This window comes from Rana temporaria, chromosome 10, assembly GCF_905171775.1.
Source record: "Rana temporaria chromosome 10, aRanTem1.1, whole genome shotgun sequence".
NCBI lineage: Eukaryota > Metazoa > Chordata > Amphibia > Anura > Ranidae > Rana > Rana temporaria.
Window position 1 is genome coordinate 108,866,078 of NC_053498.1, and position 26,970 is coordinate 108,893,047.

The 26,970-nt window shown below is 42.8% G+C and overlaps 1 protein-coding gene across 7 annotated transcripts in view; it reads left to right on the top strand.

The window, feature by feature from the left end:
• Positions 1–26,048, top strand: part of SAMD11 (sterile alpha motif domain containing 11) — a 207,975-nt gene extending 181,927 nt beyond the window's left edge. For 5 of the 7 annotated variants that reach the window (XM_040325950.1, XM_040325951.1, XM_040325957.1 and 2 more), the window contains exons 9-14: positions 7,655–7,770; positions 9,024–9,102; positions 10,261–10,958; positions 17,937–18,061; positions 19,290–19,400; positions 24,601–26,048. In XM_040325950.1, coding sequence (XP_040181884.1) covers positions 7,655–7,770; positions 9,024–9,102; positions 10,261–10,958; positions 17,937–18,061; positions 19,290–19,400; positions 24,601–24,840 — 1,369 coding nt within the window. In that variant the 3' untranslated portion in view covers positions 24,841–26,048. The remainder of the gene's footprint in view (positions 1–7,654; positions 7,771–9,023; positions 9,103–10,260; positions 10,959–17,936; positions 18,062–19,289; positions 19,401–24,600) is intronic. The other 2 variants (XM_040325952.1, XM_040325953.1) reach the window with 2 other exon arrangements.
• Positions 26,049–26,970: the final 922 nt, after the last annotated feature.

The following is a 26,970-nucleotide window of genomic DNA, read 5'->3' on the forward strand; positions in this document are numbered from 1 at the left end:
AAAAAAAAAAAAACACAGAAAAGTATTTTAACTGCTTCCTTACAGCATTTTTTACTTGCTGTAAATTATTTTTTATTTACTTGCAGTGTGCTATAGAACTTGCTAGGTAATTTCCTGACTTTTTCTGTGAATTCCCTAGCACAGCCTGTGTATCCCAGCCTTCCTCTTGTGGGAGTGTCTAATTGCCATCTGTGCTGGCCTAGCTCCTGTCTACCTCCTTAAACTTATACGTAACTGCCGGGAAGGTAATACTATACAGTGTCATTTGAGTAACTGCTCCGAGTCTGCTGGGGTTGCCAACATCACCTCCAAGATGGTAGTGCCTAGTAACAGTCTTAGGGCTTTTACATATGTACACAAGGTACAGGATCTCACAAAAGTGAGTACACCCCTCACATTTTTGTAAATATTTTATTATATCTTTTTGTGTGACAACACTGAAGAAATGAAACTTTTCTACAATGTAAAGCAGTGAGTGTACAGCTTGTATAACAGTGTAAATTTGCTGTGCTCTCAAAATAATTCAACACACAATACTTTTATGTATAAACCACTGGCAACAAAAGTGAGTACACCCCTAAGTGAAAATGTCCACATTTGAACCAATGTGTCAATATTTTGTGTGGTCACTATTATTTTCCAGCACTGTCTTAACCCTCTTGGGCATGGAGTTCACCAGAGCTTCACATGTTGCATTGGAGTCCTCTTCTACTCCTCCATGACGACATCACAGAGCTGGTGGATGGTTGAGGCCTTCCGATTGAGGATGCCCCACAGATGCTCAATAGGGTTTAGGTCTGGAGACATGCTTGGCCAGTCCATCACCTTTATCCTCAGCTTCTTTAGCAAGGCAGTGGTTATCTTGGAGGTGTGTTTGTAGTCGTTATGTTGAAATACTGCCCTGCGGCCCAGTCTCTGAAGGGAGGGGATCATGCTCTGCTTCAGTATGTCACAGTACATGTTGCCATTCATGGTTCCCTCAATGAACTGTAGCTCCCCTGCTGGCAGCAATCATGCAGCCCCAGACCATGACACTCCCACCACCATGCTTGACTGGAGGCAAGACACACTTGTCTTTGTACTCCTCACCTGGTTGCCATCACACACGCTTGACACCATATGAACCAAATAAGTTTCATCAGACCACAGGACTGCTTGTCTTCAGCAAACTGTTTTTGCACGATTCCTTGTACATCATCTTTAGAAGAGGCTTCCTTCTGGGACGACAGCCATGTAGACCAATTTGATGCAGTGTGCGGTGTATGGTTTGAGTACTGACAGGCTGACCCCCCACCCCTTCAACCTCTGCAGCAATGCTGGATATGAGGCTGAGCATGTGCACTCTTCTTCTTTGGTCGACCATGGCGAGGCCTGTTCTAAGTGGAACCTGTCCTGTTGAACCTGTCCTGTTAAACCGCTGTGTGGTCTTGGCAATCTTCTTATAGCCTAGGTCATCTTTATGTAAAGCAACAATTCTCAGAACGTTATTTGCCATGAGGTGCCATGTTGAACTTCCAGTGACCAGTATGAGAGATTGAGAGTGAAAGACACCAAATTTAACACACCTGTTCCCCATTCACACCTGAAACCTTGTAACACCAACGAGTCACATGACTCCGGGGAGGGACAATTTGGGCTAATTGGGCCCAATTTTGACATTTTCACTTAGAGGTGTACTCACTTTTGTTGCCAGCGGTTTACTAGTTTATTCACTAAAACAGGAGTACAAAATCTGAAGACGATGTGCATGGTAGACAACCGGCTTCTAACTTCAGATTTTGTTCAATTAAGCTTTGACAAAAAAAAAAAAAACTTGGCAGTTGATTGGTTTCTATGCACAGCTGCACCAGATTTTGCACACTCCAGTTTTATTAAATCAACACCATGATGGTTTTGGAAGATTGTTGCTCAAATGAATGGACCGGGGAAAGTTTTTTGTTTTTAAGGTCATTGAAAATGACAATGGAGCACTCTTTGTACCTGGTGAAAGAAGCTGAATCTGCACATACCACAAAATATTTGCTTCTATAGAAATTCGTTCTAGCCCTTTGGATTCCAAATGGTCTGCATGTGTTTCTAAATGCACCAAATATACGTGGATATTAATATTTGTAAGTAATGACACTGCAGATTGTCGATCCAGGGATTATCCGATTACCTTGATGGTCGAGGAAGGATTTTGCTTCTACTTGGACCTCATTTTATAGAAGGCTTTGTTCCTTCCTTCTGGATCAGATACAAGTTAGAGTTCTGAGAATGCAGGCTTTTTATTTCTTAATTTTTTGCCATTAGATTGAACTTGTATTTTTGTATTTTTTTGTATTTGTATTTTTAACCTTACTGTGTTACTAGTAATAATTCAGTTTGATGTCTGATATTAACATAAAAGTTGAACAATCCCCCCCCATTAACCCTTACTGCCCTAAGCGGTGGTGTTCATTTGATATGCTCTGTCGGTGTGTTTTTGGCAAGCCTTGCGCTGCCTCGTGCACATGGGGTTAACGTGGGGCATTTGAAAAACATTCTGAATTACTGGCAGTTCCTCCTCAGTGACTGGCAGGGAGAGGGGGGCTGCAAGTCCCCTCTCTCTACAATTATGGAAATCACTGGGAGCGAAGTATGTAAACGCAGCTTGTAATTGCCGCGTGCTGACCTCGGCACGCTAAGTTTACTCGTCCTCTCCGGTGGTTTTGCGAGAACCGTCTCTATGGCAACTGTGCACATGGGTCCGGCGTTTTGGGGTTAAGCGAGCCTTATAAAACCCTGTAATGTATTTTGGCTGTGAGCCTGTGCGGCGGAGGTGTTTGAGTGTGCACAAGGGACCAGTGTATCAGAGCGTGGCGGACTGCTGGGTTAGCCTATCATTTCTATATATCGCTGCCGCACAATGGGCTCTCATTTATCATAGTGTTTGAAAGGAGAGCTGTCTGTGTTCCCACAAGTAACCAGTCAGCATCTTTGTTTTCTATCCTAAGCAAGAAATGCACATGGGAGCATCTGATTGGTTATTAGTAGCAACATTGTGCTTCAAGCAAAATTAAGCCCTTATAGCGCCCAACTGTCCCTGATTTTATGGGACTGTCCCTGATTTGGAGCAATGTCCCTCTGCCCCGCATTTTGATTCAATCTATATAGATGTATATAAAATGCACTATTTATCTATCAAAAAGTGTTTTCCAGCACGAAACCTTTCATCTGATTTCTAAATTGTTGCATTTGTAAATTCCAAAAGCCAATATAAAGGAATAGTAGTGGTAAAATAAGCACTTGTGGGTTTAACCAAGTCTACTTTAAGGGGGCGTGGCCAGGGGGTGTCCTATGCCTGCATATTTTTTCTGATCTCAAAAAGTTGGATGCCTTTCATAGCAGTTTATAGGTATGTGCTGATTTTCCAATAATACCAAAAACAACAACCACTTGATTTTACACCAAACCCCTTGCTAGAAAGAGTCTGAAGATGACACATTTTTGCTCAGATGCTGGGAGTGAGTAAAAGTATTTCCTGTGTATTCAATGACAGCCACGATCTGTTACGGCAGCCTGTCTTTATTGAGGGGGGGGGGGGGGGGTAGTGAGTGATTTAAAGGTCATGTGTACTGGCAGTTAACTGAATAGGAAATTATTTCAAGATCTGATGATACTTCTGCCACATTTTAGACAAATAAATATTCAGATGTCTGGCCTTCTTTAGATATAGAAGCATGAAAGCTTTCAATAATTCTATTTGTTTTCTTAAAGTTACAAACTCTAAACCAGGCTGCAGAAAAATAGTAAAGGAGGAGGGTTTAGGTTGTATCCATAACTGCACTTCGCCTTATTTTTGGGTCTTCGTATTAGTCTCTAAAAGTGGAACTCCAACTAATACCTTTTTTGTTTTGAGGTTAGAACTTGTTGTAAAACCAGCGAAATGTCCAATACTCCGCTACAACAACAAAAAGGGGGAGCTTGGTGATCCAGCATAAAAGTTTTGTCTGTTTAGTTTCCTCTTCCAGCAGCGGACTGCAGATCTTCACAAATGAATATATACCTTTGTATTGTCTGTTGTATCACCAGGGCAGAGATTGAAGGGAAAATTCACAAAACATGGCAGATCTCAACTTTAAATGTTGGCTGGGGTTTTACTTTAAATTACAACAGTTTGTGATGCTCTTACCAACCAGTGAGATTTAAATATTCAGCCCCCAGTTGTGATTGATTAGTACAGATATAGTATAGCTATACATACACATGTGTCATTTAGATACAGATAAATGAAAAAAAAAATATTTGACAGTCCACAAGATGTGTAAGAAATTATAGTTCTCATATATAGCCTTATTCAAAAAAATGATTAGTAAATTGTTAAAGGATAGGTTCATGTTTTGTAACATGTATAAAATGTTGCTGTTCCTGCAGCCCACCAATCCCCAGCGGTCAGGGATCCTTTCCTGACACCCATTATGACAACTTGAAAAACACAAAACTGCTCCGCCCACACGGCCTTGTCATTCATTCAGTTTCCAGTGAATAAATAGACTACAAGTACCATCATCCATTGGTACCAGGAAGAGGTACGGGCAGACCGCTATCCTGAGTCTGCAGGACCCCGGATATTGCACCTGCTGATCAGGGGTGCAATGCTCTGAAAAAAAAATGCCCATGAATTTAGCCTTTAAAATGATCTTAACAAGGCAGCAAACAATATCCAAACTACTACTATGTAAGCTCACCATGCCCCAGCTTCAGCAACACTCGCCACAGTGAGCCAGTTCCAGTTTACAGACTGAATGGGACCAATAGGCTTGTTTACTAATTTGCTTGTTCAGTCTCTTTATTGAAAGGTTTTCAGAAAACAAGTTGCATGTAAACTGCATAAAGGTTTGTGCTGTGTATATAACTATGTACCAGAAAAAAGGTGGAGGGGGAGAGAGGAACAGGGATCAAGGATAATATTAGTGGAGAATCCGGGGCTTTGAGTGTTGATGGTGGTGGGGTGGGGGGAGTTTGTAAATTGCCTACGAATGTATGTCATGGGCAAATTTGAAAATGAGGGCAGCAATGGGAATGTAAATATGTATGATGACCAGCTATGATTTTTAAAACCTCTCTCTCCCACTGAGACTACATGCTAGACTAGACTAGATCCTGAATCCTATCTTTATAGTTTATGGAACACACAGTTGTCATTTCTCTGCTTGCTTTCATAGTTTTGTTATGATAAGACCTGTTTTATGTTTATAGAATATATAATCAGTAGATTTGAATGCACATGTGTGATCGCCGTTACATATTAGTAGCTTTGAAGCAAATTTTGGTAAGAGTGTATGGTGAATGGGTGTTATTGGATGTAGTATGATGATCTGGGTTTGAGAGGCAGACAAATAGTTAAATTCTGCCTGATTTCCCACATTGCATCCTATATAAAAGCCGCCTCACGTCTGGCAGCCTCGTCTCCCCATGATTACAGCTAATTACATCGACCGGACACCTCCTCGCCCCCGCCATGCAGCTTTAATTGACCGTTATTCATCTGCAGGCTGTCCGGGTGGCAGAGCACTTGGCAGCCCAGCGACAGAGGCCTCGGCTAATTGTCGGGCCTGGGGGATTAGGCCAGGTGATTACACACTTCACGGTGTAATTACATAAGCATCGCTTGGCTGCTGCCCCGGCTCGGAGCCGAAGGTCACTTTCTGCGTTACCTGAGATTAATTGGAGCTGCCAGTAGAGTGCGAGGAGCTGGCGGAGCGCTGATACGATTAGCAGGACGTTTGAGCAGCGAGGAATCGATGGCCGCTCTTCCCAGACAGCACGAGCCGTGCAATTAGTTTAGTGCTGAGCGAAGGGAGAGGTGGGGGGAGGTGATAAGTGGGGGCTTAGAGCAGGAAAGGGGGGTGGATGCCAACTGTAACCTTAAAGTAAAAACTGGCATGGTGTAAACACATGAATATTGGTTGTCCTGCTGCTCTCTATTGTCATTGTCTACTTTCCCTAAATTTGGGAATATTTGAGGAACAGGCCAATATTTCAATATTGTTTGACCATACAGCATAGTACACCTCAAATGGAACTGAAAGTCTACATGTGGTGATATGTTAAACCCTTAATATTTTTCTGCCCAAAGATGAAAGCTGGACATACACATCAGTTTTTTTATTTGTTTGGTCAGCCAACCATAATTTTTGTGGATGGGGGAATCCTCCCCGCTGTGTCATTGTATTTTGCTTGCAGCCCTGATTGAAGCAAAATCTTCCAATAAGCTCATTTGAAAGCAGTTGGTCTTTAGATCACTTGCTCTCAAACAAGAACAGATGGATCAAACATTGCCCAGTCTCTGCTGACCCTGCCTAATTTCGATCCATCTATGACCAGTTAACCTGAGAAACTGTAATTTAATAGGAGGCTGTTCGCTTTTCTCCTGCAAAACTAGACTAGACTATACCCAGAAATTCAGCATTAGTACAGTATGTGCTGCATGGACTCAAGCTGCAAAGAACTAGGTAGAAATTAACCAGTTTGTCTTCTGTCTCAGCAGTGACAGGACCAGAAAGGTAATTGGCGTAGTATGTTACTTTTGGCTGTCAAATGCAAGAACCTAGATGTCTGATAAAAAAAATGTTCCCTTAAATTTACATTACCAGGTTTCTTTGTGAATTCCCATGTTCTATGACACTTATGCTTTGTTGAGAGACTTGCCCCTATCCTTGGCCTTACATTTGGTAATTTATTACGTCAAGTCCAACTTTGCAGCAGTAGAAAATCAAAGAAGACGGTTGGAAGGGTAACCTTATTGATAAAAGGGGCTACTATAAAAAGTTAGTAATTTAATTTGGAGAATAACTTGGAGAATAACATGGAGAATTTTGTGAAAAATAAATGGAAACCATATTTAAGCTACCATGACCAACTGAAGGATATCCACAAGGAAATTACAAGACAATGCAGCATAAAAGGAAAGCTGGTGGATTTGACTGCGTCCCCCTCTAGATTAGAGACATTTGTCTTACTAAAGATGGGGTTGTAGGGGACCCATCCATCTGGCAGCTCGGTCATTAATTTTTTATAACCCTATTACTCTGCCAGTGTGGCAGTGCCACTGTGTTGTACATCTAGGCGCCTGCACCTGACTCAGGTTATCTATTTCACATTTCCAGATGTTGCCAGAAGCTGCTATATGGACAGTGATAGGCTGCTCAGGTATCCATAAAGTCAAGGCAGGACTATCCCTAAGCTGAATTCATTAGGGACCTACTTCTGCCTGTGGAATTGGGGGAAGTACTATTTTGTGTCATGCGGATAGCCAAGACACAATGTATGATGTACAAACCTTTTCTTCCGTAACTATGATGTATAAACTGACAGTACTGCAAGAAATGACTTCCATTAAACTCGTTTAGCAATTTACTGACACAATTATCACAGTTATTACTTTGCAGTTATAATTGATATTGATGTTACAATCATGCTTGATTATGGAAAGACAAATACTAAATTCCATTTACTGTTATAATGGCCATCTGTACTGCTGGTGTCAGTTTTATGAAAATTCTAATAGCTAGTAATGGTGTGAAAATATAACTTTTCTGGCATTAGAACGATTCATAATGTATGAAGGTATGACTAAGACTATATATACAATCTGCATTTATTACAAATGTATTTTTATTCCTCTCTTCAGGGACATTTCTCACCCACCTCCTTTGCTGTCACCTCAGAACGCCCCTCATATTGCCTTGGGACCACATTTAAGGCCACCGTTTCTTGGGGTACCCTCTGCTTTATGTCAGAGTCCAGGTATGTAACCATAAGTCCAAATGAAAGGATGGCACCTGTTAGGCCTCATGCACACTGATGTTTTTGGCTTCAGTTTTTTTTTTGTACTGCCAGTAAACTCCCCAGCATGTTAACCTATGGGTCCATGCGCACACAGGCCATTATCAGAATTTTTTGGTAGGAGCGTTTTCCGTCTGGAAAAACCCCCAGAACCATGGGATTTTAAGAGGAGATTTTCAGCTGTAAAAAAAACACTTGGCTATTCTGCGTTTATATGCCTTTTTAAGTCATAAGCTTTTGTGGGAGTATAGTTTTGCTAAAATGCTGCAAAACTCATTCTACAGCTAACTCTTCTGGTTATAATGTCCAGTGTGCACGAGGCCTTATAATTTAACAGTATTTAGTTCTATTTGTTCATTAAGTGCAAATAAATTCCATTGGATCCTGTCAGTAAGCATGTGAGCTGCTACCTTCCTTCGCTCTCTGTTCCAAATTCTTTCTATGAACTACAAACCACTTCCCTACTGTGTTATGGTGATGGGGATAATATGGAATGGGCTCTGTAGTCCCAACACACTCCCTGTCCTAGGGTGAAACCTTTGTTCCTCCATGAATATAGTACAGCTAGTGAGTGTTGTCACTCTTAGAGCAGAAATTATGTTACTGGCAGGATCATGAGGTGAAAATAACAGACATGAAAAAGGAAACTTGTGGAGCTACTAAAACTAATGAATGGTTCGCTCCAATATATTCAATTTTTGTATTTTGGAGGTTTAGAACTGGTAGTGTGTGTGTGTTTTTTTTTTTTTAACAGCACCAGGGACAGTACTTACACTGATTACAGTGTCGTCTGTGCTTTAAGTTAAATATCAAATCCTCTACCCCCAGATACCCCCACAGTAGTGATCTTTGAGTGCGGCAGGAATTAATATAAGCTGCTGCTATAGCTATGACAGGCACTCATCATGTGCTAGCTAAGCCCACACATTTGGCCCCTGTGCTCCATCCATAAAAGTTGTACTATCTGTTCAACAAATGAAGAAATGCTATATGAATGGAGGACTGGATGGATGAATAAAAAGTCTGCCTCCTCCATTCATAGAGCAGTTTTCATTGTGGGAACCTATAGTACGCTTTCTATGAAAGGACAATGCTGGGGGGAGGGGTTGTCCAGGGACAGATTTCAACCTGACACAAAAGCCACCAGCACACATTCACATACCATCTCTGGCACTTTTTTTTTTCAGTATAGTATCTGTTTTTTTTCCCTGCAGGTTATGGCTTCTTACAGCCAGCCCAGGCGGAAATGTTTGCACGACAACAGGAAATTCTGCGAAAACAGAACCTGGCCAGGTGAGTGTCCACATTCTTTAAATAATGAGCCGCGCATATTTCATAGAAACAGCAATCAGCAGCCCTTCAGCTGTACACAGACACTTGAGCACTGGAATTTCAGAAAGCATAATAGGTTTGCAACACATTTCACTGCAAATTTATCACCATAACATTTATTTGTCTGGTTAAGCGACTGCTGGAAATGCATGTTCTATTTCTCTTTGTCAATGTGAGCAATTTTATGTTGTGTACCATGACATGTATAGTCTGAAAACTGATGTAAAACCTCACATACACCCAGTGAAGTGAACCGCCTCAGATGATACACAAGAGATGAAACAAATCTCCCTACATAAGTTTTACATGTATATCTGCTGTCTTCAGTTAGAATTTTCTCTTCCTGATTCACCTGTGGGTGTGGATTCTTTGCTTACACTGGGAGACAACTGATTGGAGGAAAGGCACCCCCCCCCCGTTCCACAGAGGCTGATACTTTTTTTAAAGCTGTGCTGTGAATAGACCAGCTCTCTGCTAATCCATTTATAGCACCCATCCTTACACAAAATTCAGCCTGATTTTGTCGCAGTTGAAGGAGAACTTGTCAGAAGTTATGCCAATAACAGAAGAATGTCACGTGACTCCTGAGCCCATGCAGTGATGTCCATCACAGAATGATGCTAGTGTTTAAAGCAGTGCTGTCTGAGGACCGAAAGCTCACAGACATCCAATATTGCATTCCGGCCTCCAGATTCTCCAAATCTTATGATATTATGTACTAGATCGGGGCTCAAAATTTCAAGTCCTGAGCTACTAGCCAGACCTCGTACTCACCACCAGTTGCCCCGCCCAACCCCTACCATGTTCCACCCCCAGACACGCCCTCATAAATTATCTCATGAAATGACACTTAAATGTTTTATGCAGAATTAAGTTATAAAAATAAATATTAACAACAACTTTATCCGTTCCCAAAAATGCAGCCTGCCCATTAGGTGGTATTAAGGTGCTATTTTAGCGCTATACCTGTGCCCGAAAAACGTGTCAGTGTGGAAGGGGCCTAAAAAAGGATGGGCTATATCAAGAAAACGAAAGAGCTGTTGAGACTGGTGTTTTACATTAAAATTTAAACCCATTTAAATGCTTTTTATTAACTTATTTTATTCTTTCTTCTTCAAGGCTTGAAATGTCTGCTGAGATTATACGTCAGAAGGAGCTGGAGAACCTACATAGACAGAGACTTTTGGCTGGTGATCCACTGAGCCTTCATCCTGGTTTACCCCCTGACCACCCTGCTCTGCGTAACATGCATGAGCTCCCAGAGGGCCATCCTTTAAGAGAAGAACTGTCCAGAAGGAATGCCATGCTTGTTCTAAGACACAATAACACCCCTCTTCTCTCCCTGAACCACCAGGGAGTACCAAGTGTGCCTCCTCCCAAGGAATCACAGAGTGCAAGAAGGGCAAGTCGAAAGTCTGCTCATCACCGGATGGAAGTCCAGGGAAACCATGGAGAAGCAAAGGAACTCTTGGATCAGCGTATACGAGAGGGAGTTTCAGAAGGAAATGATGAGGAGATGAAAGATTCAGAAAGTGAAGCAGAGGAAAAGACAGAACGCTTAAGAGTAGAGCGAGGTACCTCCTCCTCATCTCATGAACTGCAAGAGGGCAAAGACACCCTTAAAGGGGGAGATTCTGTAAAAGAGTCCAGTGATGCCCATACTCACCAAAGCCTCCCCTGCGGACCTTCAGAGTCACCCACTCATGTCTTAGGACCAGGAATCAGCAAAGGAGATGGAAAGTACTTTCCCTCAAATTCAGTGCCTCCGCCATTTCCTTTTGGATTCCCCTATGCTGTCAACCCTTATTTCCACACAGGTAGGTACTGTGCCAATTTTTTTTTTTTTATCAGGGTACTGAATTTATAGCATATCTACAGCCATCCCGGTTTTATTTTTTAGGAAGCGGTCGACAATGATTAAAATCTGTGTCATTATGTTGTTGCTGTCTATATTGGATTGTGGAAAACTACCTTTCACTTCTTGTCTTTGAGAGTTGTATCACACAGTACAGGAAGTGAAGCAAAATGGCCACAGAGAGTAATAAAGCCTACACTTCTATATAAGTAAATGTTTGGTGAACCACGGCTTACTTTTATTGATTTTTCACTACTTGTAATTGCATTTTAAGTCTGCCTGTTCCGGTTTTTCATTGCAGGCATAAGAGGCCTGGCTTGATCGTGTTATGTCTCTAAAAGCCATGTAACTGTTCTAGAAGTTAAATGCACAAGTGTTTGATGCAGATATTTCCTTGCAAATAATGTTTACCTGTACCCAATGATCTCAAGCCTTTTTATTCTCGCTGGGTCATATGCATGAAAGTATCTAAATAAAAAAAAAAAAAAACGGTCAGTGCTATCCATATTGACAGCATGAACCTTTCATTTCCTAACTTACACTAAAGGCAAGTGCCAAAACGAAGGCTTTTCCTTTCCACTGCATGACAAAATAACCTATCATTCAGTATCTGAAGCATATATTTCAAGAATTTTTAAAGGATTTCCTAGTAAGAGATAATATTTTCTCATGGGACTTCTTCAGCACTAGGGAAAGAGAGGAGCCATGGCTCTAGACAGCATACTGTGGCTTCAAATATTGTGATGGCTTGATTACCAAGGATGGTCATATTTGGTAAATACTAGTCAAATCCAATGATCTTAAGTTTCTACCACAAACAGGAACTCCAGGTTCAGTGAATATATATATATGTCACACACAAATATACTGTGTAAATACACATTTACCTTTTTACCAAACAAAGGATTTACTGGTCTCACTGCACATTCCAGTGGGTCACACACTTGGTTTAGCAAAGCTGCTTCCTGTGTTGCCTCCAGTCTGCTCCCTGGGCAGTAAATCAGCAGACGGATGATTCCAGAAGCAATGCAGCTAAAAAACAGGAAAATGGGTAACCTTTGCTGTTGTGTGTGTGTGTCAGAGCCCTGTGAATTACATGACTGGCTGAACAGAATTACATTGTACAGACACAAGCCAACAGCTGTTGGAGCTCCATCTTGCTTTAGTTATGCCCAGTTTTCGATGTTGGTGCAATATACTGTGACAGGCCAGCGCTGGAACTGGTAGCATGTACATTGTCAAACAGGAATGATGGTGTGCTGCAGACACATCTTTTATGGCTGAGGCTGAGGCTGGGCCACGTTATTTTGTTAAATGATCAGATTGTGGCTACACATGTCCATAATAGGCTTTACTTGGTACACAGTTCATTCTAAGATCAGCTCAGACAGCGAGAGTTCTGATTGTGTCCCGATTTCTTTGTATTGCCAAAGAGACTAAAACCAATGTCTATGTAAAGTAATGCAAACATCCATAATGGGGACAATCTTTGGGGACAATGGTTTTAGCAGAAATCTTTCAGTTTGTCTATGCTTGTAAATATTAAGAACTCCGACACACAGACAGAGAATAATGCTACGTGCCACATAAAGTAGGTATTGGGGCATTGACCGTTTGCCTTTGCTTGGTGTGCAGGGACCCCATCTCCTATCCCCCCCCCCCCCGCCTTTCTCCCCTACTTCTGCTGTCCAGGCGCTGCCTGTAATTGAGTGAGACAGCTGCACTGGGACTGGATTTAGCAATATTGATTTTGCAATACATTAGGAGAATGGAATTCCTATCACTGTTCCAAAGGCTTCCTGTTAAAGCAACACCTCCCCCTGGCTAGCCCTCATCAACCCCCGGCGCCCTGGCTTCTGCATCTCTCATTAAAGGCAAAGCACCTTAAAGCTGCTTGGGAAGAGCAACACACAAAGCATTCCCAGAAATCGGCCTTTCTCTGCCTTTTATACAGACTGTTGCCTGATAAGCTTGGATAATATTCCCTGGAAACCTCACTCTCCATGTAAACTCAAAAATCTGCGAGTGAAACGACTTAAAAGCGATTCTTCATAGACTACGTGGAACATACCATCACATTTCTCCTATGGTCTATGGGGATATGTTTCATCTATCAAATCAATACTGGGAGTTATCAGATGAATAATAGATCTGATAACTGGGCAAAATGATTTGCAGCTAATCCATAGCCTGAGGACACCTTGTGCAAATGGAAACATTCACAGATGAATACTGGGAAGCAGATTTCCTTTGCACTCCTCACTTCCTGTCATATCCTCCTACCACATCAGTGTCGTAAGCTTCTGAACCCCAGTCACACGGCTATATACACACATGAAATACATGGGAGATGTTTTACCGGCCAAAAAGTTTTGTATTTCTGTCCATCCAGCCTGAGATTTACACACCTCTTACACATAGATTTTTCTCTGCTGCAGTTGAGCAACACTTGACAGGTCTTGTCCCACCCTCTCAGTCTCTCTACACGCTTCAACTATCATCATATTCCTTGTCAGCTCATGAGCACAACTTACTGGCTTCTTGTGCTGCTTCTCCCTCTCCCAGTCTGAGCGCTTCTATACAAGGGATTACAAGAGGCTGATTATCAGGTTGAATTAAGGTACTTGCACTTCTTGTATTTAAAGCGGAGGTCCACACAAAAAGTGAACCTTTGCTTTTCGGAAATCTCTCCCCCTCCGGTGTCACATTTGGCACCTTTCAGGGGGGAAGGGGGGTTCAGGTACCTGTATAATACAGGTTTTTGCACCCACTTCCGGGCATAGACTCCTGCGGAAGTCACGCCCCCCCCCCCCACTGTCTTGTAGGAAGCACACAGGTCCCAGGAGACAGCGGGGACCAGGACGCGCAGCGCTACTCGCACATGCGCAGTAGGGAAACGGGAAGTGAAGCCGCAATGCTTCACTTCCTGATTCCCTCACCGAGGATGGCGGCAGGGGCAGCCGAGAGCCGATCGATTGCTAGAAAATTCCATAGAACCCCCAAACACACACACGTGTGTGTGTATATAATATATATATATATATATATATATATATATATATATATATATATAGATAGATAGATACACATATATATATGTGTGTGTTTTTTAAGTAGAGACCCTAGCGAATACAATGGCGGTCATTGCAACTTTTTATCTCGCACAGTATTTGCGCGGCAAATTTTCAAACGCTTAAAAAAAAAAAAAAACAGTCAAATGAGCCCATTTTTTTTTCATAATGAGAAAGATGAAGTTACGCCGAGTAAATAGATACCTAACATGTCACGGTTCAAAATTGCACACGCTCGCGTAATGGCGCCAAACTTCGTTACTTAAAAATCCCCATAGGCGACGATTTACATTTTTTTTACTGGTTACAGGTTTTGAGTTACAGAGGTAGTCTAGTGCTAGAATTATTGCTCTCACTCTAACGTCCACGGCAACACCTCACGTGTGGTCTGAACACCATTTTCATATGTGGGCGGGACTTACATATGTGTTCGCTTCTGCGTGCAAGCACACAGGGACAGGGGGCACTTTAAAAAAAAAAAATATTCTATTGTTCATTTTAGTTAATTTTTTATTTTGACACAAAATTGAACCCTTTTATTCCTATTACAAGGAATGTAAACATCCCTTGTAATAGGAATATGACATGACAGGACCTCTTTACAGTGAGATATGGGGTCAATAAGACCACACATCCCACCACTAGGCTGGGAGGCCCAAACCCCCCCCCCCTCCAAAAAAAAGATCACTGCTTCCCAGCTGAGGCGGCGCTGTTTTGTTTTAATACAGAGGCTGGGCTCTCCGGCGACCATCTGGTCTGCCGGAAATCTCTATGATGAGTATCCGGGGCTGGCGGATCCGTTCTCCGACTCACCGATCACAGCAGTGAGTCTGTAGAAGCACCAGAGGGCGACGCGGGAGGGGGGGATCCCCTTTCACCACCCGTAAGAGCGATCAAGCAGCGATACAGGCGCTATGATTATTCGTATGGTTTAGGGAATCGCTGGCTGAAAATGATGATATCTGAATGATGCCTGTAGCTGCCGGCATCATTCAGATATACCCCCACAAAGTCAAGGACGCCATATGATGTCCTGGGGGCCCCCAGTGGTTAAAGTGATATGAAAGAAAAAAACACAAACATGTTATACTTACCTGCTCTGTGCAGTGGTTTTGCACAGAGCAGCTCAGATGCTCCTCTTCTCTGGTCCCTCCCTTCTGTTGAGTGCCCCCAGAGCAAGCAGCTTGCAATGGGGGCACTCTCAAGCCACTGCTCTGTGTGTCCATTCAGACACGGAGCTGCAGCTTGGCCCTGCCCCTTCTCATTGTCTGTGACAGCAGTGGCCTCAGCCAATGAGGAGGGAGAGTCCTCAGAGAGCCAATGTTCTCGTGGACATCACTGGATCGGAGGGAGCTCAGGTATAAGGGGGGCTGGGGGTGGGGGTATACTGCTGAACATGGTTGGAGGTTTTTTTACCTTCATGCATAGAATGTATGAAAGTGAAAAACATCCAGCCTTTAGAACCACCTTAAAGAAATGCATTTAATGGTATATTTAAAAAAGACAGAGCTGCATTTATGTCTTTTATATGTGCCTGTAGTTCAGTTTTAAACAGGATGTTTTTCAGTAGCACTTGCTAGCAGTAAACATTGAGTGTTAATTATTAATAGCCCTTCCACACCATACTGCCCCTTTCCTGAGCGTGTCTTAACTGTGATCCCAGCAATCTGATCAAGCAGCATATGTTCTAATTTGCCCGTGCAGATATGATAAGGCTACATTAACACCAGTGATTTAGGCCAATGCGAACAGCAACAGGAATCTTCTGATTCCTGCTGCGGCTGTGAACTGCTAGGTGTGGCTGCCGGCTAATGCTGTATCCTGTCCTAGGCCAACAAGGCCCAGGCCTAGGACAGCACTTTGCAGGGGGGCAGCACAGAAAGAGTCCCCGCCGGCTTGCTCTACACTGATAGTGTAGCGCACGTCTGATGGGGCGGACTGGGCTGAGAGGCTATTAGTCTAGCGCCCCCATAAAGAGGCCGCAATACTTCCGGTATGCGGGAGACTGGCATTACGCAACTGTGTGTTTGGGGGGGGGGGGGGCGCTGCTTTTAGTTTTGACTGTCCTATCATCCTGGACCACAAACCTTTCTCACCGTGCTATATGTTTTCTGCTGAACCATTGGCATGGTTATATCTTCTTAGTCCTCTCCATAAAATTATCAGAAATTTTTGCTTCAAGTAGAACTATAGGCAACACTTTTTTTTTTCATTTTGGATAGAGTAAGGGAGGGTTATAGCCCCTGTCAGTTTATTTTTTTTCACCATCCCTGTCCCATTGCAGAGATTTCCCTTCACTTCCTGCCCCATAGCCAAACAGGAAGTGAGAGGAAATGTATGCAAATTAAGGGAATCCATCCCCCCAGAACTAGTGTTCCCACTTGAAAATTTCAGGGTGGGTCTTAAACGGAAAAGGGTGTGGCCGCCGGTGACCTATCGTTATAGTGAATGGGGCTGGTGGCCACATCTAGTCGCTCATTGCCGTAGCAATGGAATCGTCAGATTAGCAGTCTTGTCTGCCAAAACTGGCAATCATTTATGTAACCAGAATATTGCCCGTCACCTCTGTATAATGGGATCCTGCAGATATAGAATGTAGATTTGGCTCTGTAACCCATAAATTTTCCTAATGCCTATGTCTAAATAAAAAAACACTGCCTTCAGAGGGTTAAAGGCTGTTAGGTGATGAATGCTGCCAGTGGAAGCCATATAAAGTCAGGAGTAGGGCATCCAGCGTATCTGTGTTGTAAAACTATGCTGACCTCTATATGGCTAAAAGGGGAGGGGGTTGTTTATCAGTGGCAGCCCTGGCCCCCGTCCTGTCTCCCTCTCTATGACCGACCTTGTCTTCCCTCAAGTTTGTGAGACACAGGACTGCCAGCAAATCTCCCCCCTCCGTCAAATCTCCCCATACACCCCGGGGACAGCTCAGGAAGCTAAAATCCTTCTAATCGATCCCAACCCTGAGTACAATTAACGCAACCTGGCATGAGGCGCTCCAACCACAGCCCCTCCCGCCTATTTGGTCAGAGCGTGGGAAGGGGGGGTGGGGTGGCGGGGTGGTATGCTCATAGTCTGGGTCCACAATGCTTTTGGCATATAGAAACAGGGCTGCTCTTAATTCATTACAAATCCACAATAGATCTTGCGTCATCAAGTGACAGGCTTTAATCGCATGTGACGTTAATTACAGGTAGGATCGTTAATCTCTTCCCAGAGCCAGGTCTCTGGGTAGCTGACAGCTTTGGCTCCTCTGTCTCGTCGTTGCTAGACATTGTGGCAACTTTTGTCCTCCAGGAACCTGAGGAAACGACTAATTGGGAAGCCATTCCCAGCTCCAGCCACCCAGCGTCTCTGAGAGATGAGGGCCTTGAAAAGCTGGCGGCAGGGTCTGACCTCAGGCTGTGCACAGAATAATTGAGATGAATTCATTCCCAGCCATTGAAAGCACGCTGACCTCTCGCTGTCCCACCTTACCCATCACATACAACACAAATATCCTTCATCTACCAGGGGCCTTCTGGTTTCGTACTACAGATTTGCTCTCTCTTCTTACTTATTTTATTTTCTGTTAGGAGAGTTCTACCAACAAAGCATTGTGGGAGAGCAGAGTCTGTACCCTGCATGGTGTTGACAGGTCATTAAAGATGGATGTTAGGCTACAGAATATGTTCATCTTGCTGCTGCCTTGTTTTCTTCGTGGGATTTTAATGATTAATGTCTCTTTCCCTTTCTCTCCCCTTCTTCCCCCACCTCCGCTTTCCCTCACACAACCTCCTCGCCTTTTTTTTTTTTCTCCTCGTCTTCCCCCCCTTTACCCCCCTCTCGTTTTTCTATATCTGCCCATCTTCTACCCTGTCCTGCGTTAGGTGCCATGGGGGGACTCTTCCTGGATGGGGAGGACAGTGTGGTGCTGGAAGACCTCAGCAAATGGACAGTGGAGGATGTCTGCAGCTTTGTGGGCAGTCTGTCTGGCTGTGCAGAATACACACAGGTAATGGGTCTGGCCACTGTACCCACGTCTATGTTCTTATTATGTCACTAGTTTAGCTTTCAGGAAGCAAGTCATTAATGTAAAACTAACTTTATAGTTCCATCTCTGGCCAGCTTGTCAAGAAGGGACAAGTGAGACGCTTATGCGGTCTCCACTTGCTGGGGTCCTTGCCCCTATAAGCAGCCTGGCAGGGACCTGAACCCTGCAGTAGTCCATCTGGACTTCAAATCTAATTTGGGTGTACTTGCCTTTTAAGTTACTTCCATTCCACTATCGCCTCCTGTATATTATTCCTTTCTTGCCCTTGCCGATCTCTGTATCTACTGTGCTTTTTTTTTTCACATTAGAGGAGGATTCTGTAACGAAGTTTTATTTCTCATTAGAGGTTGGATGATGTCCTCTATCTGTCTCCTTTTACTGCCCCCTTGTTTCTGCATTCTGGTCTCCAGTCTGAGACAGGAGGTTGGAGTCTGCTGTTTTTTTTTCCTTTCCCTTTTCCCCTGTGCTAATCCCCTCATGACATGCTTCATTAAAACCACCTGCACTGTCACGCTCCCCCCTCCCTGCAGCTGGGCCGGAGAGCAGTGGCGGCACAGGCTAGAAGTCCGCGCCAGAGAGGAAGGAGAGGGGGACTGGGACAGCAGGAGAGGTTACGGGAAGGGTGAATGAGACAGAGGGCTATTCTCTGAGTGCAGAAGACTTGAAATTAATGAGATAAACAAGTGGGATGGAAACTGGCGCATAGTACTTTGTTTTTAGAATATGAATTATTAATTATTTTTTTTACACTGCAAGGCCATAGTAAGAGGAAGAGTGAATCTTGGATGGGTTACTACTTGGCAAAAACTGCCTTGTTCCAAAATTCAGTAACCCATAGCAACCATAATGCTGCTAAGTGTAGAGCCATAAATGGCGATGGCTGGCTGGATATTGTGCTTTACAATTTGGGTAGTGTAGAAGTGGGACACACATGCTTAATGGATATTAGTCTGGGTGCAAAGACATGAAGAGGAATATTAATAGACATGTAGCGGGGGGGCACTCAGTGGCACCAGGAGGGACATCCAATGTGGTATTTCTTATCGTCAATGTTTTAGTGGGGCACAACCCACCTCTCTCAAGTGCTTTACAGTTATGTATTAGATTAGTGCAGTCTGCAAAGTGTTCACTGTGATTCTGTAGAGATGGTTGGTCTTGTAGTTGCGGTAACATCCTGTTCTCTGTGCAGGTATTTCGGGAGCACTGTATAGATGGGGAAACTCTGCCACTACTGACTGAAGAGCACTTACTGAATAACATGGGCCTGAAGCTTGGGCCAGCACTAAAAATAAGAGCACAGGTACATCCTATGCACCATGCCTCTATTTATGAAATGCAATGCTAAATTTTTCCATCTGTAGCAATGCTTGCCTATAATCATTGTACCCAGCTTTTTACATTGGAGATCTCCTGTTAATGTTGTCCATACTGGAATTTAGTACCTTATATCAACAACTGTTATATGGGCTGTAAGGTTGGGGCAGCACTTCTGCCTCTTACAGTACTACTGTGAGTTATCAGGAGCCTGAATTTAAGGCTCTCCAGTTAGATTAGTACCCCTCCATTTCCCTATGGCCTTAGCTGCTGATCAACAGCATAGCAGTACCTCACTGTGTCATGCCTGTTTTGAAGTGTATTGCTCTAAAAATGACCATGTTTTTTACCAACAAAACCTCAGCAGAAATCCCCATGCCTAGCCTGCATCTTTTGAAATGGGAAACAGGACAGCCATCGGATTGGTGAAAGTAATGTATCATTAGCTCTGCTGTTTGAGTGACAGGTACACTTTCAATGTGAACACTGTAAAGCAGGGCTTGACAAACCCCCCCCCCAACACGCTCCACACCCACCGCGCCCCTCCTTGTTGACCCAGAAGTGACGTCACATGTCCTCGTCGACAGTTTTGAGAATGTAATGCAGTGCGATCTGGATGTCTCATTAAAGAGAACCTGTCACCAAAAAACATCACATAGGAGACTTTTTGTCCCCTATGCGATAGAAAATAAGTTTTAAGTAAAAAAAATTAAATAACGTTATATCTAAGGACATAAACTCCCCCTCCCTAATTTTTTTTAGCCCCCCACATTTACGCACATACAAACGCATGCTGAAAACGTTGATTGCAATACACATTGGATATTCGTGCGCACAGCGAAATACGAGCAATAATTCTAGCACCAGACCTCTTTCGTAACTCTAAACTGATGACCTATAGGTGGCTTTTAAAGTGTCGCCTATGGAATATATACTGAGTACTGAAGTTTGTTGCCATTTAATGGGCGCACACAAATTTAAAGTTTGACATGTTGGGTATCGATTTACTTAGTGCGACCTTGTCTTTTATATTTTACCCCAAAAATTGGGTAAAGTATGGAATTTTCGTGCCCCCCTAAAATTAACTTTAATGTGTTTTGAAACTTTGTGTTTCCTAGACCTTTGCGGTAATATCGTGTGACATAAAAAAAATTGGAACTACCACTATTTTATTCTATAGGGTGTCTGCTTTCAAAAAATATGTAATGTTTGGAGGTTTATGTAATCTTTAGGCCCAAAAAGTTTTTTTTTTTAAACGTGCAAAAAACAGCTCTGGCTGTGAAAGTTTAAAAGGAGAAGTCCACCTTCAGGAACACGTTACATGTTCTACTCATAAGATTTGTTTGTTAAAAAAATCTGGAATTTGGAATGTCTGACCCGCATAGGATCAGTGACTAAGTACGTACAGAATCCACTGGATTAGCATGACAGCCAGGCAAGTAGCATTTCAGATGAAGTTTTTTTTTTTTTTGGGGATGTGACAGTTAGCTTCCAGTTATATACAGCACTACGCTATTTTTAGCAACATTTCAGATGAAGAGGTCAGCACTGGCAGTCTATTTTCCTTATGTAGATATAGTAATGTGTCTACAAATGTTCTTTAATCTCACGTCACAAAAATCTTCCCGGGATGTTAGGCTGTCCAATGTAAATGTATAGGGATTTCTTGGAATCACACAGATACATTGCAGACTGTATCACACTCCAACACAAGATAATAGGATTGTGCTATGGCCTGCAGGTCTTATAATAAAGTGGTAACTGCAGTTTATGGCTTTCCCTTCAGCCCTGGCTGTTTATGGCGGGTGTAATAAAAAGGTTCTTTGGCCAATTGTTCCCCGTGGATCAATTCGTTAGAAATGTGCCGTGGTTTAGTAGGGCAGGGAGGGGTCTGAAATGCAGGCCGTTCTCATAGGCCATATTATTAAATTTTGGGTAGTGATGGGGTGACTGGGGACACAATAAACGCATGCTGTGGCTGTCCTATAAACCCACTCTGAGGTGGAGCTGCTGCGGTTGTGGGAAATAACAAGTAACTCCAGCATCTAAGCATGTCAGCGGCTCTGACTGACACATTGGGGGGGGGGGGGTGTTAAGGAATCACATGACCAGACCAGAGTGGGCTGACAAAAGGGAAGTATTCAGATCTTTCTTAGAGGTTATAGTCAAAATGGGTGTTAGGATGGGGAGCAGTTTAGATTCGAAACTAAGAGTAGATAAGCTTGGATTGAAATTCCAAATTTCTACTTTCATTAAACTAGTGGACTGTTTTTCACATCTATCTCATACAGTGCTTTTTATTCATTCATTTCCCTTTAGATTTCACACACATTGTATTGTTTGCGATTCTTAGCATTTTATTCATATATCTGTGACAAACATTAAATTGTAAGTACTATAGTCAAAACAGTTTTTCTATTTTTGGATATAATAGGGAAGGTTTAAAACATGTCAGGTTTATATTATGTTGTCTGTGTCTTCAGGGGAAAATTCCCTTAACTTCCTGTCACAGAGATGAAACAGGAAGAGTTGAAATGGAATTCCTTTATTAGTTTGTTCATTTGCCTCCTTTGGAAGATTTACCCTCACCTCTTGTTCTGGTCATTTGTTGAAAAAGGTTGCATTTTTCTTTTCTTTCTGTCTCGTTTACACTGGTCACCAGCACAAAGGGTAAATCTCCCCAGCTTGGGAGACAAAAAAGTGGGGGAAAAGTGGATGGTAGAATCACTTGACTGCGATTACAGCTGTGAATCTTTGTAGGAAGGCTTTGCATACCTGGATCCTATATCTTTTGTCCATTTTTCTTGGCCATGTTTTTCTAGTTTTTGAACAGCAGCCTTGACAGTTGCTTCATTGAGGACCACTTTAGGGTCATTGTCTTGCTGGAGGGTGACCTTATGTCTAAGTTCAATGTCTATCCAACAGACTGAAAAAGATTTGACCCTGTATTTGGCTTCTCTCATCTTTCCCTTTAATCCTGTTTGGGTTCCCAGTTCCTAAGGTTGGAAAAAAATCTCCACAATATGCCAACACCAGCAGGCTCTGCCATAGGGATGGTGGTAACAGAATAATGATCCTTATTGGGCTTGGTGACACGCAATGTATGTGCCATGGGCAAAACGTTTTATCTTTGGTCTCCGTAGACAAGAGATCCCTTTCCCATGTGTACAGTGTTGCCTGCGTGCAATTTGGCAAAAGTTTTTCTTGTAGACATTATGCTATGAAGTTCAACTTTTAAGAGCATCCATGGTCTCCCTCTTCCATACAGTTCACATATTGGTGATTGGGTGAGGAGCACATTGTCAGAAAAGCAGCCAAGTTGGATGCCCCTTTTGTAGGAAGTCATGATTTGGCCATCATTTTTTCAATAGATTTAAAGGCAGTGCAGAGAATTTTCAGCATACTGTACAGATAGGTTTCTCATAAAAAAAAAAAATTCTTATTAGCACTTGGTACGGTTTACTTTAGATATACAGCCCTGGCCACAAGTTTGGAGAATTGCACAAATCTTACATTTTCACAAAGTCTACCAGCTCAGTTTTTATGATGGTGATTTTCAAAGTCCCTCTTTGCCATGAAAATTAACTTAATCCCTAAAAAAAATCCCACTGCGTTCCAGCCCAGCCACAAAAGGACTAGCTGACATGTCAGTGATTCTCTCGTTAACACAGGTGTCATTGTTGATGAGGAAAAGGCTGGAAATCACTCTGTAATGCTGATTAAGTTAGAATAACAGACTGGAAGCTTTAAAAAGAGGGTGGTGCTTGAAATCATTGTTCTTCCTCTGTTAATCACCTGCAAAAAAACATGCAGTCATCACTGCTTTGCATGAAAAGGTATTCACAGGCAAGGATATTGCCGCTACTAAGATTGCACCTAAATCAACCATTTATCGGTTCAGGAACTTCAAGGAGAGAAGTTCAATTGTTGTGAGGAAGGCTTCAGTGCACCCAAGAAATTCCAGCAAGCGACAGGCCCGTCTCCTACAGTTGATTCACCTGCGGGATCGGGTCGCCTCCAGTGCAGAGCTTGCTCAGGAATGGCAGCAGGCAGGTGTGAGTGCAATTCCATGCACAGTGAGGCATACACTTTTGGAGAATAGCCTGGTGTCAAGAAGGGCAGGGCAGGAAAGAAGCCACTTCTCTTGGGACAGACTGATATTCTGCAAAAGGTACAGGGATTGGACTGCTGAGGACTAGGGTAAAGTCATTTTCTCTGATGAATTCCCTTTAGCCTCATCCTGAGACCATTCATATGTGGGGTTGCTTCTCAGGCAAGGGAGTGGGCCCGCTCATAATTTTGCCTAAGAACACAGCCATGAATAAAGAATGGTACAAGTACATCCTCCAAGAGCAACTTCTTCCAACTATCCAAGAAGAGTTGGGTGATGGAAAAATGCCTTTTCCATCATGGTGGAGCACCTTGCCATAAGGCAAAAGTAATAACTAAGTGGCTTGGGGAACTAAACATCAAAATTTTGGGTCCATAGTCAGGAAACTCCCCAGACCTTAATCCCATTGAGAACTTGTGGTCAATATTTAAGAGGCGGGTGAACAAAACCCCCCACAAATTCTGACAAACTCCTAGCATTATTTATGCAAAAATGGGCTGCCATCAGTCATGACGTGGCCCAGAAGTTGATTGACAGCATGCCAGGGTGAATTGCAGGTCTTGAAAAAGAAGGGTCAACACTGCAAATATTGACTCTTTGCATAAACTTAATGTAATTGTCAAAAAAAGCCTTTGACACTCAGGAAATGCTTGTAATTATACTTCAGTATACCATAGAGACAAAAAGATCTAAAAACACTGAAGCAGCAGACTTTGTGAAAATTTTAATTTGTCATTTTCAAAACTTTTGGCCACGGCTGTACCCTATAAACAAGCCATGGGGGTCTTCCTCTAACATTTAATGATTAAGGTCGTGGGACACAAGTAAACACTATTCAAGTAATTTTTTATTTTTGGTAGACCAGTGACAAATCAGCATTGAATCCATTTTAATGCCAGTAATGCCAAGTTTTAGCAATACAAAAATAATAATAATAATGCAAAGTTCTGTAAATCCCTCTACAGTATGGTACAGATGGTTCATAGGAGCACTATAAACACTATTGTTCTGCACAGAAATTTTAAGCATACACATTTTACAATGTACTTCTTTGCCATCTTCTTCTTTTTTTTAGGTTGCCAAGAGACTTGGACGTGTCCTTTATATGGCCAGTTTTCCGGTGGCATTCCCTCTCCAGCACCCCAGCCTGCGAGCAGCAGACCGAGAGCTGGGAAGCAGCGAAATTAGACCTCCCTCTACTGGCAGTGCCGGATCTCCCTTTCCCAGTGCCCTCCTTCCTCCCAGCCGCATTTCACCGAAACATGAGAACGGCAGTGCAGCATACTTAAACGAACCTGCTAAATCCCTTTCTTAACTGTGCCCTGTCATATAGCTGGATACCTAAACTGCTGCGTTGCTGAAGCCGGAGCTTTGAACAGGAAGGGATACTTCGCTTCTGGACAGCTGCTGTCCCTTCAGCTGCTTGAGAGACTAAATTGACTGATAGGGTGTGGAAAAAAAATATTATAAAGCAAAAGTATGGGGAACTTTTGTGCCACATCCTTGACGGGCAAGACAGATAGATAAATATATGTATGTATATATTTTTATTTCCATTGTAAAGAGATCAAAGAGGAACTGATGGAAGGACATAAATATTCCGGCAATACCTGGAAAATACGCAGGACGTTACAGGAGATCAGCATGAGGAAACGAGGGAGTGGAAACCAGACAGGCACGCTTGTACAAAGCCATGCCCAGCCTACAATGCAGGCCTCCTGCTGCCCTAGGCCACTTGTAAACAGCCAAGCATGCGGGATAGTAACAGAACCAGATGCTTTATAGGAGAATTTGAAGCCAACTTGATTTTCATGTTAAGTTCAGAACGTGTCAGTGATCATTGTATGTTGCCCTCTCCCTTCTTTCCTATGCTGTCTATGCATCTCCAGCAACTCTCTACTGTACCAAAGAAATACCGCGCTACCTGGCGGCGGTACATTGCTGGAACTGGGTTCTCTTTTAGTCTGTTCTGCTTCAAGGAGCTCATCACGCCATGTTTTTATCCCTTACAATTCTGACAAGCTAAACAAATTGTCCCACACAATGTCTGCCTTGGTTTTTCCCTTATGTAGTTGATGGGGGCATAAGACCTAGAATTCTGCTTTGGACAATCTATAAAACAGCCCCCATGTAGAGGTTTCAGATGGAGCAACATGGCAGACGACAAATGGAGCCTGAACTGGTGCTGCTGAACTACTGCAAACGGACGAAAAGCCTCTTCACATTCTGAGACTTTATCATAGGTACCCAGTCATACAGACTGGTACGTTACTCCATTGTGAAAAATTATTATTATTTTTTTAAGGGTTTTTGTTTTAAATACATGTTTTACATCATACGCTAAAGCTCCTTCATGGAATATGTTTATTTCTGTTTTCCAAAAACAAATGAAAACTAGATCAGCGGTACAATTAGCATTTCTTTTTTTGTTACTGAAAAAAAAAAAAAAAAATCAGACCTTAACAGATCACCAGAGAGCTGCATAGCAGCAGATTGAAATAAAAAGAAAAATTATACAAGCAATTGGTGTGGTGTCTGAAAATGTCGACTTGTAGGAATGCAAGTATGTGGGAGATTGCTAGGGGATGCTTTTAGCAATGAACAATTTTTGTCTCTCAGTAAGTAGTGGCATCAATGATCTTTGGTGGGGCAGCCTTATCATTGGTAAACAGTGCAAGGGAGCTCCTTCAACTACAAATAGAAGGGGATTCTTCTCACCGACCATAAAACTAAAGGAAACACTGGCAAATCATTTTTATTTAAAGGAGAAATCGGGCCAAAGCTCTTCTGGCCTTACTTCTCATGTGGGTCAGGGGTGTGTGCACCCAGTTCTGCACTCCTGGGACCCGTATTCAACCAACAGCAGGCTAAAAGTCCACTATTGGTTGAGGTCACAAAGCCAGTCCAGGCTCTGGAGCGATTCCAACTTTAATGTCAGGATCCAAACAGATCCCTGGACTGGCCACGGGCTCAACCTCTCATCGAGAAGCTGAGAGCCTAAGCCAGCTGCTCCCACCCCTTCCACAGCCCAGCGCTCCAGTGAGCGCTGGAGGGTCAGAGCTGAGAGCAGGGGACTTTTAGTCACTAAAGAGCAAGAACTGAGCTATTAATGGTCTTAGATCACTCAATTCTCAGTCTTAGAGGCAAACAAGTGACCAATGCTGCATTCACCTAGGTAAGTAGAATTTTTTTCCCCTTGAATTTCCATACTTCAATCTCCTTTAATTTTATGATTATCAAGTAAAAAATGTAAAACAACCTGCTCCTATATCTGCCCCGGTGTCAAATACTCTAAGGTATATCACATTCCCAATTCTTTAACTGCTGTATTTGAAATAATTTTAAATTCTTAGGAAATCCTCTGCTAAGGTTACAAAGGCAACTCTACAGAAAAAGTTAGGTCTGGCATATGACACTTCTGTGTCACTGTACGGAGGCTCCAGAG